Genomic DNA, 13,784 nt, shown 5'->3' on the forward strand with positions numbered 1-13,784 from the left:
TTGAGCCCCTGCGCCCATGTGGGAGACCTGGAAGAAGCTCCTGGCTCCTGGCTTCAGATCAGTGCAGCTCCAGTCGTTGTGGCCATCTGAGGAGTGAACCAGTGGATGGAAGACCTCTCTCTCTCTCTCTCTCTCTCTCTGTCTCTGCCTCTCCTCTCTCAGTGTAACTCTGACTTTCAAATAAATAAATAAATCTTAACACACACACACACACACACACAAATCCCATCTCACATCTCCCCTCAATGTCTGAGACACTCCAAAAGGGCCAGCCCTTTTTAATGAAAAAATAACTTGGAAAGGGGTCATTCAACTTAACTTCACAAAGAATAACCAAACACCGATTAAATGACTCAGAATAACCAAACGAGACCAGGTCCCTCTCGTGAAGGACCCCTGCCCCTCTATGTCACAAACGCCTTGGTGTCAGGACAGACCCGTGAACCCCGGACTTCCTCCTCCTCGCCAGAGGCAGGTAGCAGGGTGGGGTAGTGAGGGGAGACTGACAGCCAGATTCCCCCTAGCAAGGACAATGCCTCTGAAGATAAGCTTTTTTATGTGCCGAATTAGACATCAATGAGCTCAATTTAGTCATTTCATAACGCACACAGATTTCAAAACACGATGCGATAATTACCTAGGCTCTTCAAAAGCTCGTGGACGGATGGACGTGTGTTCTACTGGTTGGGATGCCTGCGCCCCACATCTGAGTGTCTGGGTTGAACCTGGACTCTGCTTCTGAATCCAGCTTCCTGCTAATGTGCACCCTGGGAAATAACATGCGAGGACTTTTGGATTGAGTTCCCAACTCCTGGCTTCAGCTCCACTCCAGCCCTGGCCACTGCAGGAATTTGGGGAGTAAACAAGTGGGTGGGAGCGCTCTCTCTCTCTCTCTCTCTATGTCTCCTTACCATTCAAATAAATATATTTTTGAAGTTCATGGAAAATGCACATTAGGAAAAAATCTATACATGGATTTCAAAAATTTTGCCATCAAAATAAATCTTTTTAAAAAAGTCTACTTTCAGCCGGCGCCGCGGCTCACTAGGCTAATCCTCCACCTTGCGGCGCCGGCACCCCGGGTTCTAGTCCCGGTTGGGGTGCTGGATTCTGTCCTGGTTGCCCCTCTTCCAGGCCAGCTCTCTGCTGTGGCCAGGGAGTGCAGTGGAGGATGGCCCAAGAGCTTGGGCCCTGCACCCCATGGGAGATCAGGAGAAGCACCTGGCTCCTGCCATTGGATCAGCGCGGTGCGCCAGCCGCAGCACGCCGGCCGCGGCGGCCATTGGAGGGTGAACCAACAGCAAAGGAAGACCTTTCTCTCTGTCTCTCTCTCTCACTGTCCACTCTGCCTGTAAAAAAAAAAAAAAAAAAAAAAAAGTCTACTTTCCACAAACTTCATCCAGTTTTTTTTGGTCCATTAAAAATAAGCTAAAATTTTAAGTTTTTTAATTAAAAATAAAAACAAGACTTCTTTTGAAAGGAGAAAACAATGGCTCTCACGTAACTGTGTTTGGCAAATGAGTGTCACCCATAGAGCAGGTGGCAGACGCAGGCACTGGGAAAGTCTCTTCCTCATCCCCACCCCACTCACACTCTCCTTTGGACCGTCGCTCCCTGACCCGCATCATCCACACACTGCTGGCACAGTTTTGCCCACAGAAACTGGCCACAGAAAGGGCCAGATGATCAGAAGACGGATCCAAGAGGAAGAAGACAACTGATTTTTTAAAAAATCTTTATAAAACACCCAAATTGCTTTTTTTAAAAAGATTTTATTTATTTATTTGAGAAACAGAGTTACAGACAGAGAGGGCGAGACAGAGAGAGAGGTCTTCCATCTGCTGGTTCACTCCCCAAATGGCCACAACAGCCGGAGCTGAGCCGATTGAAGCCAGGAGCCAGGAGCTTCTTCCAGGTCTCCCACAAGGATGCAGGGGCCCAAGGACTTGGCCTATCCTCTGCTGCTTTCCCAGGCCATAGCAGAGAGCTAGGTTGGAATTGGAGCAGCCGGGACTAGAACCGGCACCTATAGGGGATGCCAGCACTGCAGGCAGAGGCTTAGCCTGCTACACCACAGTGCCGCACCCCCCAAATTGCTTTCCATCTCCATCTTCTTCAACCGTAAGACATTTACATACGATATTCCCTTCAGGTAGGAAGGTCTTGCTGCCCCGTGATAAAAGCATCAGACTCTATTCTTATAAATATAATACAAATAGAAATTATGCTATACCTTAAATATAAAATAGTAACAGTGGATTTTTTTAAGCCAATATTCGTGATGCCCACACCCCACATGGGAAAGCCAGCTCAAGCCCCAGCTCGTCTGCTTCCAATCCAGCTCCCTGCTAGTGCACCTGGGAAGGCAGCAGATGATGGCCCAAGTACTCCTGGCCCTGCCACCCACCTGGGTGACCCAGATGGACTTCATGGCTCCTGACTTCAGTCTGGCCCAGCCCTGGCTGTTGCAGACCCTTAAGGCATGAGCCAGCAGATGGAAGATATCACTCTTTTTTGTCTCTCCCTTTATCTGTCACTCTTTATTTCTTTTTTTAAGATTTATTTTATTTATTTGAAAGGCAGAGTTACAGAGTGGCAGAAGGAGAGAGAGAGAGAGAGAGAGAGAGAGAGGTCTCCTATCTGCTGGTTCACTCCTCTGATGGCTGCAATGACCGGAGCTTTGCTGACCGGAAGCTGGGAGCCAGGAGCCTCTTCCAGGTCTCCCACAGGGGTGCGGGAGCCCAAGCACTTGGGCCATCTCCCATGCCTTTCCAGGCCATAGCAGAGAGCTGGATAAGAAGTGGGCCAGCCAGGACTCGAACCGGCACCCTTATGAGATGCCAGCACTGAAGGCGGTGGCTTTACCCGCTACACACAGCGCTGACCCTCTGTCGTTCAAACACCTAAATAAATAAATCATTTTTAGAAACAGCAAAAGCTAATTTTTTCCCTGAAGCATTTTCTAAGCTCCGCTCGCACCTCCAGGCCTTGGGCTGACTCAGGGACACGCAGCTGACACGGGACGACAGGGACACGCAGCAGGGAAGTGGGGAGCGGGTCTCTGTTCAATCTCCAGCCAGGGCTGAGGCCCTGCCAAGGCCACAGGCAAGCAGGGAGGGGTTCATTTTGCAGTCTTTTGCGTGTACGTGCGTGAGGGAACCATGGAGACTCGGCACATGGGTGGTGGTCAGGTAACAAGTAAAAACGTGTGCACATCAAATACAAGGGCTTTCGTGGGACACATACAGGTGCCCCACCTGTGCTCGCGAGCAGTGCCCACTCCGAGGAAGGGCACAGCTACATCAAATTCCAGCTCTTAGCTTTTGTTAGCAGGCCACGGGGTGATTCCAGCTGTCAGTCTCCTAATCTGACACTAAGTGTACATTGAGCCAGCTCCCAGGGGATTACGTGGGTGGCAGGGGCCCAGGTCTTTGGACCATTCTCTGCCGCATTCCCAGGTGCATTAGCAGGAGCAGGATGTGAAGTGGAGTAGCTGGGACTTGCACCAGCAGCCATAGCTTACCCCCTGCCTTCTGACCTAATTATTATTGCCATCCACATTTGCTGTTGAAGAAACACACTCAGCCTATGAGCCTGCCTTGTGTTTACAGGCATAGTGCCCGTTTTGAAACTTATCTCGCTGTCACTCCAAAATTAGTGGTTTTATTTGGAGGACTGGGATTGGCTTTTTCTTGTCTGTTCCAGGGGATGAACAACCAGTACATCCGCCGGGAGGTCTTCTGCTGCGAAACTTGCGATGAACTCAAAAGCTTCTGGGAAAAAGAGATTAACAAACAGACCTGCTACCGAGCACTGGAGGAAGATCGCCAGGGACGAAGCGCCCTGAGAAAGTACGTGGGTTGCTTCCCTGCTACCTTTAACCAAGGTTGCCCAGAAATACACCAGATGGGAAGGCACTGAATTTGAGGCATTGCTCACTGTTCTAAGAACCGTACGTGCTGGCCGTGTACCATGAGGCTGCCCGGCTAGAGGTGGAAATCAGGACAAGGTTCGGAAGGAAAACCTTTATGATACACACAGGTTCCAGAGAGGGGGTCGCCCCATGCCCTGGGGGGGGGGGGGCAAAGGGGAAGCATTGCAGAGGAGCTGGGTGAAGGGTGGGGCGAGGTGGGGGGGTGGGGTTGGTGCCTAAGCCAGAGCCTGTGTTGGGTTTTCCATGGGAATAGCAAGACCGGGCAGAATATGTGGCTTAGAATTGGCTGATTGGAATCATTCCAGAAGGTTTTAGGCTGTCGGAGTGGTTTCTTGAGACCTGGTGCCTGCTCCCAGCGTGGTCTGGGACAGAGGAAACACTGAATTCAGTTCGTGAGAGTTAGGTCGGAGGAGCATGGTGCTACACGCCCTGGACGGGCAGGTTTGGAGATTGAAGCTTGTGCTGTCTCCCAGAAAGGGCCGGAACTGAAGGGGGGAATCTCTCCCACATCAGCAAGTTTTTTAAGATGTGAAAACCTCATAAAACCTGGCAAATACAGGACACGGTGCCTTGTAACCGTCTGTAGCAGAGCCAGGCAGCCTCCCGCACGCTTTGCTGTTGAGGTGGTGTCCTGTGCTCTGTGAGATGCTAGCAGCATCCCTGGCCTTGAAACCTTTGAAGTCAGCAGGACTTCGCTCTCGCAGTGTGACAATAAAGTCATCCCTGAGGGAGAATTAATAACTTATAAATATGGACAGGTCTGTTTATTTCCATACCCAAGGGAGAGCCGCATTCCAGACCACCTGGTGGGCAGAACCAGGTTTTTCTGTGTGACAGCGACCAGTCCCGGAGAGCCTCAGGGGAGTGGGACTCTCATTCATGTGGTCCCTGCCATCCTTCTGCTGCCAGCTGTGAGAACTTAATGGCGTCTTCCTCTCCAGGAGCCCTGAGGCCTGGATGAAAAGCAAAAATTGCAACACGATCATGTAGGGGAAAGAGGGTACTTCAATGAGTTCACAGAAAACGGAATTAAAAATAAGGTATTTGGTGCCCCCAAGCCCCCTGGAAATCCATGCATAGTTGTTTTTTTTTTTTTTTTTAATGATTTATCTATTTATTTGAAAGGCAGAGTTACAGAGAGAGAAACAGAAAAACATAGATCTTCCATCCACTGGTTCACTCCCCAAATGGCTGCAACGGCCAGAGCTGCGTCGATCTGAAGCCAGGAGCTTCTTTCGGGTCTCCCACATGGGTGCAGGGGCCCAAGAACTTGGGACATCTTTTGCTGCTTTCCCAAGCCATAGCAGAGAGCTGGATCAGAAGAGAAGCAGCCGGGACTCTAACCGGCGCCCGTACGGGATGCTGGTGCCACAGGCGCTGGCTGTATGCACCATGCCAGGTTTTTTTTTTTTTTTTTTTTTTTAAGGTCCCTGTATATGGTCTATAAGTATGGGTAACGAGTAGAAGAGCACATACAAAGACATGAAGAATGACTATTTTTGACTGCTGGGATGGCCACTTCTGTGTGTATGTTCTCCTAACCTCCCAAAGCTTCTACAGTGACACTGTATACTATGCCATTCTGCAATTAAAATAACTTTATGAGAAAAAAGGCAGGCAGTTACATTGGTCCACAGAGCCCATTCTTTCCTTCTCCAGGTTCCCATGTGCCCCGGCCTAGGTTTCCTTCTGAAGTCTGGGGCGTTTTTCTCTACCTTTGATAGCCAAAGGAATCAATCTTCAAAGAGCTCACTATGGGACACTTCACCACTGTCTTCCCCAAATACAGGTCGAAGGCCAGACACGGAGCTGCCGCACTGCACAGAACAAGGAGCAGGTGCAGGGGCGACCTCCTGTGGTCTCCTCGGGTCTTGAGCCCACCAACCAGAGCTGTTGCCTTTATCAATGCCAAATTTTTTTAAAAATCAGATTAATTCTGTAAGCAATGGGTGAAAACCTGGAGGTTTTGCTTTTACTTTTGCTTAAAAAAAAGTGCACAAAACAATATACATGTAGCCCTCAGAAAAAGAATCTAAAGGTTTTCAAATCAGAGCCAGAATGTCAGCACATTTGTACAAATCCCTGCTGAGCTGAGCGAGCAGTCTGAAACACTGTCCTAACAAAATAATAATCTTGCAGTATGCATTTGTAGACACATGAATGCTATAAACCCCCGGGCCCCTACTCCAGCCCTGTGGGTTGTGTCTGCCCAACAGCATTACACACGTGTGCCCAACCCCCAACACATAAACACATAACACCCGCATCTTTCTTTATTCTAGCCATCATTCATGAAAGGCCAACCCAACCCACTATGCGATTAAGAGATGCTCTGAGTCAACAGTAGGGACAAAAACCTCAAAGTTCCCCACCAAAGCCAATAATGTCTGGAATCCCTCTCCCTCTGCTGGGCTAACCCAGCAAGGTGCAGAGCTGAGCGGAATGTGGTTAGCCCACACCTGTGAGTTCACTGGCAGAGAGGGAGGGAAGGTATCTGGCAGAGGACCTGGGGAGGTAAGATCGCAAGGTGGGCAGGTGCCCCTGGACCTGGAACCCTTCTTACTTTCTTTGAGTCTGGCTAGAACAACACTTCTCCAGTCCCCTGGAGAAGTTGGCAGTGTATGCTGGACCCATAGCCAGGACCCATGAGGGTCCAAGCTGCCTGGTTTCCTGGCACGGTCTAGGTGCACATCTATCATTCCGGTATCATTATTGATCGTGTTTCCTTTTATTTTCAAAAGTATCTCAGTTCACATGATAAATCTGTGGACACCCAGGGCCAAGTGAGCAATAATTGAGACATAGTGTAGAGAGTCTACAGAAAAAAAAAATATATATATATATATGGTCTCCAAAATACCTCTTCAGAATCCAGCAGAGTGCAGTGTCAGGTATACTTTGAATCTGGTAGCCTAAGAAGGAAGACCACCCACTTCCCTTGTCTCTCACACCTGCCTTACAGCTGCAAGCAAAAAGAAATCTGACTCATAATCTGTTGGTCAAATTAATCACCATTTCAATGCTTACAAGGCAAGAGTTAGTCTATACAGAAAGAGCAGAGAGAAAAGTTTATTAGTGTTTCCATTCAAAGTGAAGGGGCAGAAAATGTGGCTGTAAATTGAATCAGTCAGGTCAGAGAGCCGAAGCCTGTGCTGACGGAGGCTCCAACCTGTGACCCTTGCAGTGAGCTGCAGGTCACAAGGAAGCCGAGCGCAGGGCCATCTATGAAAAAATAGCTGTGAGGGCAGGTTCTCTACCACACAGGGCCACCATCTGCCTTTTCATATAAAACAAAAGCATGGAGGTTAGGAGAGGAGTACCGAGATCTGAATTGGAAGGTCAAGGATTCAGTCAACTACAAAATTATTATTATTTAACTTGCTCCTTTGATAATAGGATAGCAACACAAGTACCCCATGCAGAGCTTTAAGATACTTGGCTTTGGGGGAGCACAGTTGATTGAGTTAGCTGCCAGCTTTCTGGGTCCCGCACTGCACTGGAGGCAAGACCACACTCCCCCGCAGCCACTCCTAAGTAATGATTGACGATGGTACTGCCATTATTTTTCAGTTGTTTTCCCCAAATCTGATTTTTGGAGAAATCAAATGGGCACATGTATTTAATGTCTATTATATAATTGAAATAAAAAAAAGTCTACCTATGGGTCTGGTTGATCCTTGCTGGCTCCTAATAAGGACATTTTGACTGTGACTTAAGAATCTCACAAGCAACATCCAGCTTTTTAGTTAAGCCTCATACGTGGGTACTTCAAAAAGTTAGTAGAAAATGAAATTAAAGATAAGCTGGGATGGGCCTTTGGCACAACAGCCTGAGTCATTGTGTGGGACACCTGTATCCCAAACCAGAGTGCCTCATTCGAGTTCCGGCTACTTCACTGCTGATCCGACTTCCTGCTAGTGTGCACCCTGGGAGGTAGCAGATGAATGAGACAGCAGATGGGAGATGTGTGTGTGTGTCTGTCTGTCTGTCTTTCAAATAAAAGGAAAATAAATGAACTTTTAAAGATACATTAATATTGTGAAAAAAATCCTGAAATCCACATTTATGAGGGGTCTCCAAAAAGTCTGTGGGGAAAAAAACTATATGTGGATTTCAAAAATTTTTGCAACAATATAAACATATCTTTTATTTCTACTTTCCATGAACTCTTGAAGTATGTAATCAAGGAGTCCATGTTCCTAGATATAAACTACAACTCTTCCACAAACCAGAAGACTCTAAAATTATATACAATACACACATTGTTTGGTCTCCATTTGAAAAGTGAGCCCAGTTTTTCTAGGCTAAAGGTAAAATGTTCTCTTTGGGGCCGGTGCTGTGGCATAGCAGGTAAAGCCACAGCCTGCAGTGCCAGCATCCCATATGGGTGCCAGTTCAAGTCTCAGCTGCTTCTCTGCAGATCCAGCTCTCTGTTGTGGCCAGGGAAGGCAGTAGAAGATGGCCCAAGCACTTGGGCCCCTGCATCCACGTGGGAGACCTGGAGGAGACTCCTGGCTCCTGGCTTCAGATTGGCTCAACTCCAGCTATTGAAGCCATCTGGAGAGTGAACCAGCAGACAGAAAACCTCTCTCTCTCTCTCTCTCTGCCTTTGCCTCTGCCTCTCTGTAGCTCTGAGTTTCAAATAGATAAATAAATCTTTAAAAAAAAGTTCTCTTTGAGCTTTAATGCTGGTTGATGGCTCCTCCGAATACGTGCACAGATCTCTAAGCACTGTCTTCCTCATGCTAACATTCTCTGATGCAAAATTAAACCTCTACATATGCTTTTGTCTTCATCAGTTTACTGAGAACTCAAAAAGAAATGACAACGCAGTGATAAAGATAATGACCGAAAGGGGGTAGCAAACAGTCTAAATATTCCTAAGACAGGATATAAAGGTCATTTGGGTACCTAAAGTCCTGAATCCTTCCCACTTGGCAATAAACAATGGTGTGGTTCCTATAATAAGTGAAGCGGATATTGGGAAGAGAATTTCCAAAATTCCATTCCTAGAACAAATGCATTGCACCAAACGTGTTAATTCAGGTCCTCCAGGGAGCCGGGGGCCAGGCGAGATATTTGTGAGGCTTGCTGGAGAAGCTCTGTGCCAGGAAAGAAAGTCCGAATGGAAGCTGTGGTGTGCCGATAGAGGCTGCACAGGCGGCTCTCAGGAGCGGGTCAGGGGAAATGCAGGCACACATATATCCCTGCCTATGCTTATTATATATCTCACTGATATAAAGCTGTAGAGCACACAGTTGGCAAATGATAAGAAAATGTGCAATGCTTTCTGTTGCAAATTCTGTTTTAGCCCACTGATACTCAGTCTGCTTTTATTCATTTTTTGCCAACCTCTTGCGTCTGTAGGCAGCTTACAACTGTGATTTGATCATGATTTCCCAAAATCAGATAACCAATAAATGCCTGATTATTATCCAATTCAGCAAAGAAGTCCTATCATTCATGATAACAGTTTTCTAGTACTGGAAGTCTAGTTCCACAATATTTTTTCTATTTACCTTATGGACCAGGCTAAAAAGCAACCTATTTGGAGACCAAGAAGAATTACATTCATTTGGGACTTATTAAGATTGTAATCTAGGGGGCCAGCGCTATGGCACAGTAGGTTAAGCCTCCTCCTGCAGTGTCAGCATCCCATATGGGTGCCAGTTCGAGTCCCAGCTGCTCCACTTCCTATCCAGTTCCCTGCTAATGCACCCAGGAAAGCAGCGGAAGATGGCCCAAGTGCTTGGGCACCTGCACCTGTGTGGGAGATCCAGAAGAGGTTCCTGGTTCCTGGCTTCCAGTCAGCTCAGCTCCATCCATTGCAGCCATCTGGGGAGTGAACCAGTGGATAGAAGATCTCTCTGTCTCCGTCTCTCCCTCTTTCTGTAACTCTGTCTTTCAAATTAATAAAATAAATCTTTAAAAAATTAGCAATGATGGATCAGGATAGCTGCATTTGGAATACTTTCTGTTATTAGTCAATATTTTTAGATTGTTAGAACCTGATAGTTATAAGCCTAAAGTTGGCTTCAGTCTGCAGTAAATCTTTCACAACTCTTGTAATACAGAGACCTTTTATTTCTTATTTCTTTTTTCTTTTCTCTCTCTCTCTCTCTCTTTTACAGATTTATTTATTTGAGAGGCAGAGTTATAGACAGAGTGAGGGAGAGACAGAGAGAGGGGTCCTCTATCCACTGGTTCACTCCCCAAATGTCCACAGTGGCCTGGTCCAGCTCTGGCTATTTTTAAATATTTATTTCAAAGCCGGAGCTACATATAGGCAGAAGGAGAGAGAGAGAGAGAGAGAGAGAGAGAGAGAGAGAGAGAGAGATCTTCTATCCGCTGGTTCACTCCCCAAATGGCCATAATGGCTGGAGTTAGGCCAATCTGATGCCAGGAGCCAGGGTCTCCTGGGTCTCCCACATGGGTGCAGGGGCCCAAGGATTTGGGCCATCTTCTGCTGCTATCTCAGGCCATAGCAAAGAGCTAGATTTGAAGTGGAGCCACCAGGACTCGAACCAGTGCCCAAATGGGATGCCGGCACCCCAGGCAGAGGTTTACCCGCTATGTCACAGTGCCAGCCTCCAACGCCAAAGTTCTTTCATGCTGCTCCTGGCCAGCGGCTGATGTATTAATGCAGTTTCACACATTTAGGGCGCAGAACTTCTTTAGCAGGTAATTTGAAACCAATGATTCTCTAGCCATCTTTTTTGGGTCCATAATTGAGAAGAATTTTAAATAAGAAGTTTTCCTAGAGCCAATTTGGTGCCGAGAGCCTTCAAATTTTTTATAGTTTCTTAGTTGTGATATCTTACCTCTGAGAATCTGTCCTAGGAAAGTACACTGGGCTACTGTAAGCATTTTTTCTTTTTTTTCTTTTTCTTTTTTTTTTTTTTTTTTTTTTTTTTTTGATAGGCAGAGTGGACAGTGAGAGAGAGAGAGAGACAGAGAGAGAGAGAAAGGTCTTCCTTTGCCATTGGTTCACCCTCCAATGGCAGCCGCAGACGGTGCGCTGTGGCCGGCGCACCACGCTGATCCGATGGCAGGAGCCAGGTGCTTCTCCTGGTCTCCCATGGGGTGCAGGGCCCAAGCACTTGGGCCATCCTCCACTGCACTCCCTGGCCACAGCAGAGAGCTGGCCTGGAAGAGGGGCAACCGGGACAGAATCCAGCGCCCCGACCGGGACTAGAACCCAGTGTGCCAGCACCGCAAGGTGGAGGATTAGCCTAGTGAGCCGCGGCGCTGGCCTTTTTTTTTTTTTTTTTTTTCATTTTAAGATCTTAAGAGAGAATACTTAAGGTGAGTACCAGTTTTCTTTATTCTTTTTGTGTATATTCTGGTTGTCCCATGATCAGTATGTACTACCTAACCTCCAAAACCTCAGACTGTGAAAGCAGATGGCTCCCATTCTCATCCTGGTCCATTATTGACCAGAGGGTAAAACCTTCCTCACTTTAGGAGCTGGACTTCAACCCGTGAATTTGGAGGACACCCACGCTCAGACCATTGCAGACACTAAGCCCATTTTCTAATATGCACCCATGATGTTGCAGCATCACTTGTTACAAGACCCTCCTACTGGGGCTGGCATTGTGGCGTCGCAGGCAGGGCCACCGCCACCCACATGGGCACCTCTTGCTCCATTTCTGATCCAGCTCTCTGCTATGCTCTGGAAAGGTAGTCCTTGGGCCCCTGCACCCACATGGGAGACCCGGAAAGAGCTCCTTGCTCCTGGCTTCAGATCAGCCCAGCTCTGGCTGTTGTGACCATTTGGGGAGTTAACTAGCGGACGGAGGACCTTTCTCTCTGTCTCTCCCTCTCTGTCTGTAACCCTACCTCTCAAATGCAGGCACCTTGGCCCACTCCACACCCAAATAAATAAAGCTTAAAAAAAAAAAAAAAAAGACTCTCCTTCCTGCACTGAGCTGCATTTGTGCGCGTTGATTTCCAGCCTCTCTCTTCTGTGCCGTTAGCCATTTGTTCCATCACCAATGCCACCCTGCCCTGGAGAGGGAAACTTTATATTGCATCTCAAAATCAGATATGGCGAGTCCTCCTGATGTGGGCATGAGCATATTAATTTCCAATCCAGGTTCTTGTCTCCGACAGAGATAAAAATTCCAAGTGGAGACCACTAAGGTGTGCATATAGGAACAGGAGTGATCTAACAGTGAGGGAATAAACACACATTCATGCCTAAGAGAAACAGCCATCATGAGTGGGCCAGAGGGTTGCTCGTGAAAAAGAGAGAAAAAAATGATAGCAGTGATAGTATGGTCCTGCCCCTGCTCACGAACTCCTTTATGAGATAGGGGGTGCTACCTTCAGCTATACAAATGGGGTGGGTCCTAGCATGAACCCTGGTCCCAGATGAGACAGGTGGATCCTGGGAAAGTGGGCACATCAAGCCAGCAGTTACAGAGATAAACAACACTCTGCAGCGTGGTAGGCATTCCAGCTTGCCTAAATTTTTACTAATTGCCTAGGTACATCACATCACTTCAACGTCTTCTTCAAAATTATTTTGGCTAATCGTCTCTCTCCCTTTTTTATTTTTTGAATTTCTATCTGAAATTTAGAATGAATTTGTTGATGGTGACAGAAAAGTTTTGGTTGCCATTAGATTGAACCCCTATATCAATTTGGGAAGCATTAAATTTGGAGGAAAACTACTTGTTCATAGTTTTTGCCCATTTGCTTATTCATTTTTATCTTTATCTGTTTTTTTTTTTTTAAGAAAAAACTATGGGTTTCTTTTAAAAATACTGGCGAGGGGTCATCATTCGGCACCATGGTTCAGACTCCATTGGAACACTCACATCCCATATTGCAATGCCTGAGTCTGAGTCCTAGTGCTGCTCCCAATACCAGCTTCCTGCTAACTTGCACCCTGGGAGGCAGTGGTGATGGCTCAAGTGTTGGGCCCTTGCCACCCACCTTGAAAACCTGGATTGAGTTTTGGGCTCCTGGCTTCTGCCTGGCCCAGCCCCAGCTACTGGGAGCATTTGGGGACTGACCTGTCTCTGTCTCCCTGCCTTTCGAGTAAGTGAAAATAAATTTAAAAATTCTAGGCCGGTGCCGCATCTCACTAGGTTAATCCTCCACTTTGTGGTGCTGGCACACTGGGTTCTAGTCCTAGTCAGGGTGCCGGATTCTGTCCCGGTTGCCCCTCTTCCAGGCCAGCTCTCTGCTGTGGCCAGAGAGTGCAGTGGAGGATGGCCCAAGTCCTTGGGCCCTGCACCCCATGGGAGACCAGGAGAAGCACCTGGCTCCTGGCTTCAGATCAGCGCGGTGCACCGGCCGCAGCAGCCATTGGAGGGTGAAGCAACGGTAAAGGAAGACCTTTCTCTCTGTCTCTCTCTCTCTCTTACTGTCCACTCTGCCTGTCAAAAAAAAAAAAAAAAAAGTAAAAAAAAAAAAAGTAAAAATCCTAAAACTGTATTCTTGAAAAAAACAAATCACATCCATGGAGCAACAGATCACTAACCGCAGGCACTCTCCCTCCCCTCCTCCCCCCTCAGGCTCCGGGAAGAATGGAAGCAGAGGCTGGAGATGAGGCTGAGAATGCTGGACAACCCGGATGAGAAGGGAAAGCAGGCAAAGCCCTCGGACTGACAGCTCCCCCGCCCCGCCCCGCCCCCGCCCCCGCCCCCGCCCCACCCCAGCAGCTTCCAGGACCAGCCACCAAGGGCACTTTTCTAAGAGAAAAAGCTAACACCCAAGTTGTGCTGATTCCGAGCAAGGCCACTCCCTGGTGCTCCCTGTCTGTGAAGGGATTTACATGTGAAACCGCCCCCGTGCTAATGGGAGCTGTGATCCTGCTCAATCCTCCACACGCAGGGCA

General features: G+C 47.7%; 1 protein-coding gene across 1 annotated transcript; it reads left to right on the forward strand.

Annotated features, from left to right (window-relative positions):
- The first annotated feature begins 3,708 nt into the window (after positions 1 to 3,708).
- On the forward strand, positions 3,709 to 13,555 carry FAM240B (family with sequence similarity 240 member B). Its single transcript, XM_051847219.3, has 2 exons — positions 3,709 to 3,851; positions 13,462 to 13,555. Exons 1-2 carry the CDS (start codon positions 3,709 to 3,711, stop codon positions 13,553 to 13,555), a joined length of 237 nt encoding a protein of 78 aa, XP_051703179.2.
- Positions 13,556 to 13,784: the final 229 nt, after the last annotated feature.

The sequence above is a fragment of the Oryctolagus cuniculus genome, chromosome 1 (assembly GCF_051225735.1).
Source record: "Oryctolagus cuniculus isolate XC-2025 breed Fujian yellow rabbit chromosome 1, ASM5122573v1, whole genome shotgun sequence".
Classification (NCBI taxonomy): Eukaryota; Metazoa; Chordata; class Mammalia; order Lagomorpha; family Leporidae; genus Oryctolagus; species Oryctolagus cuniculus.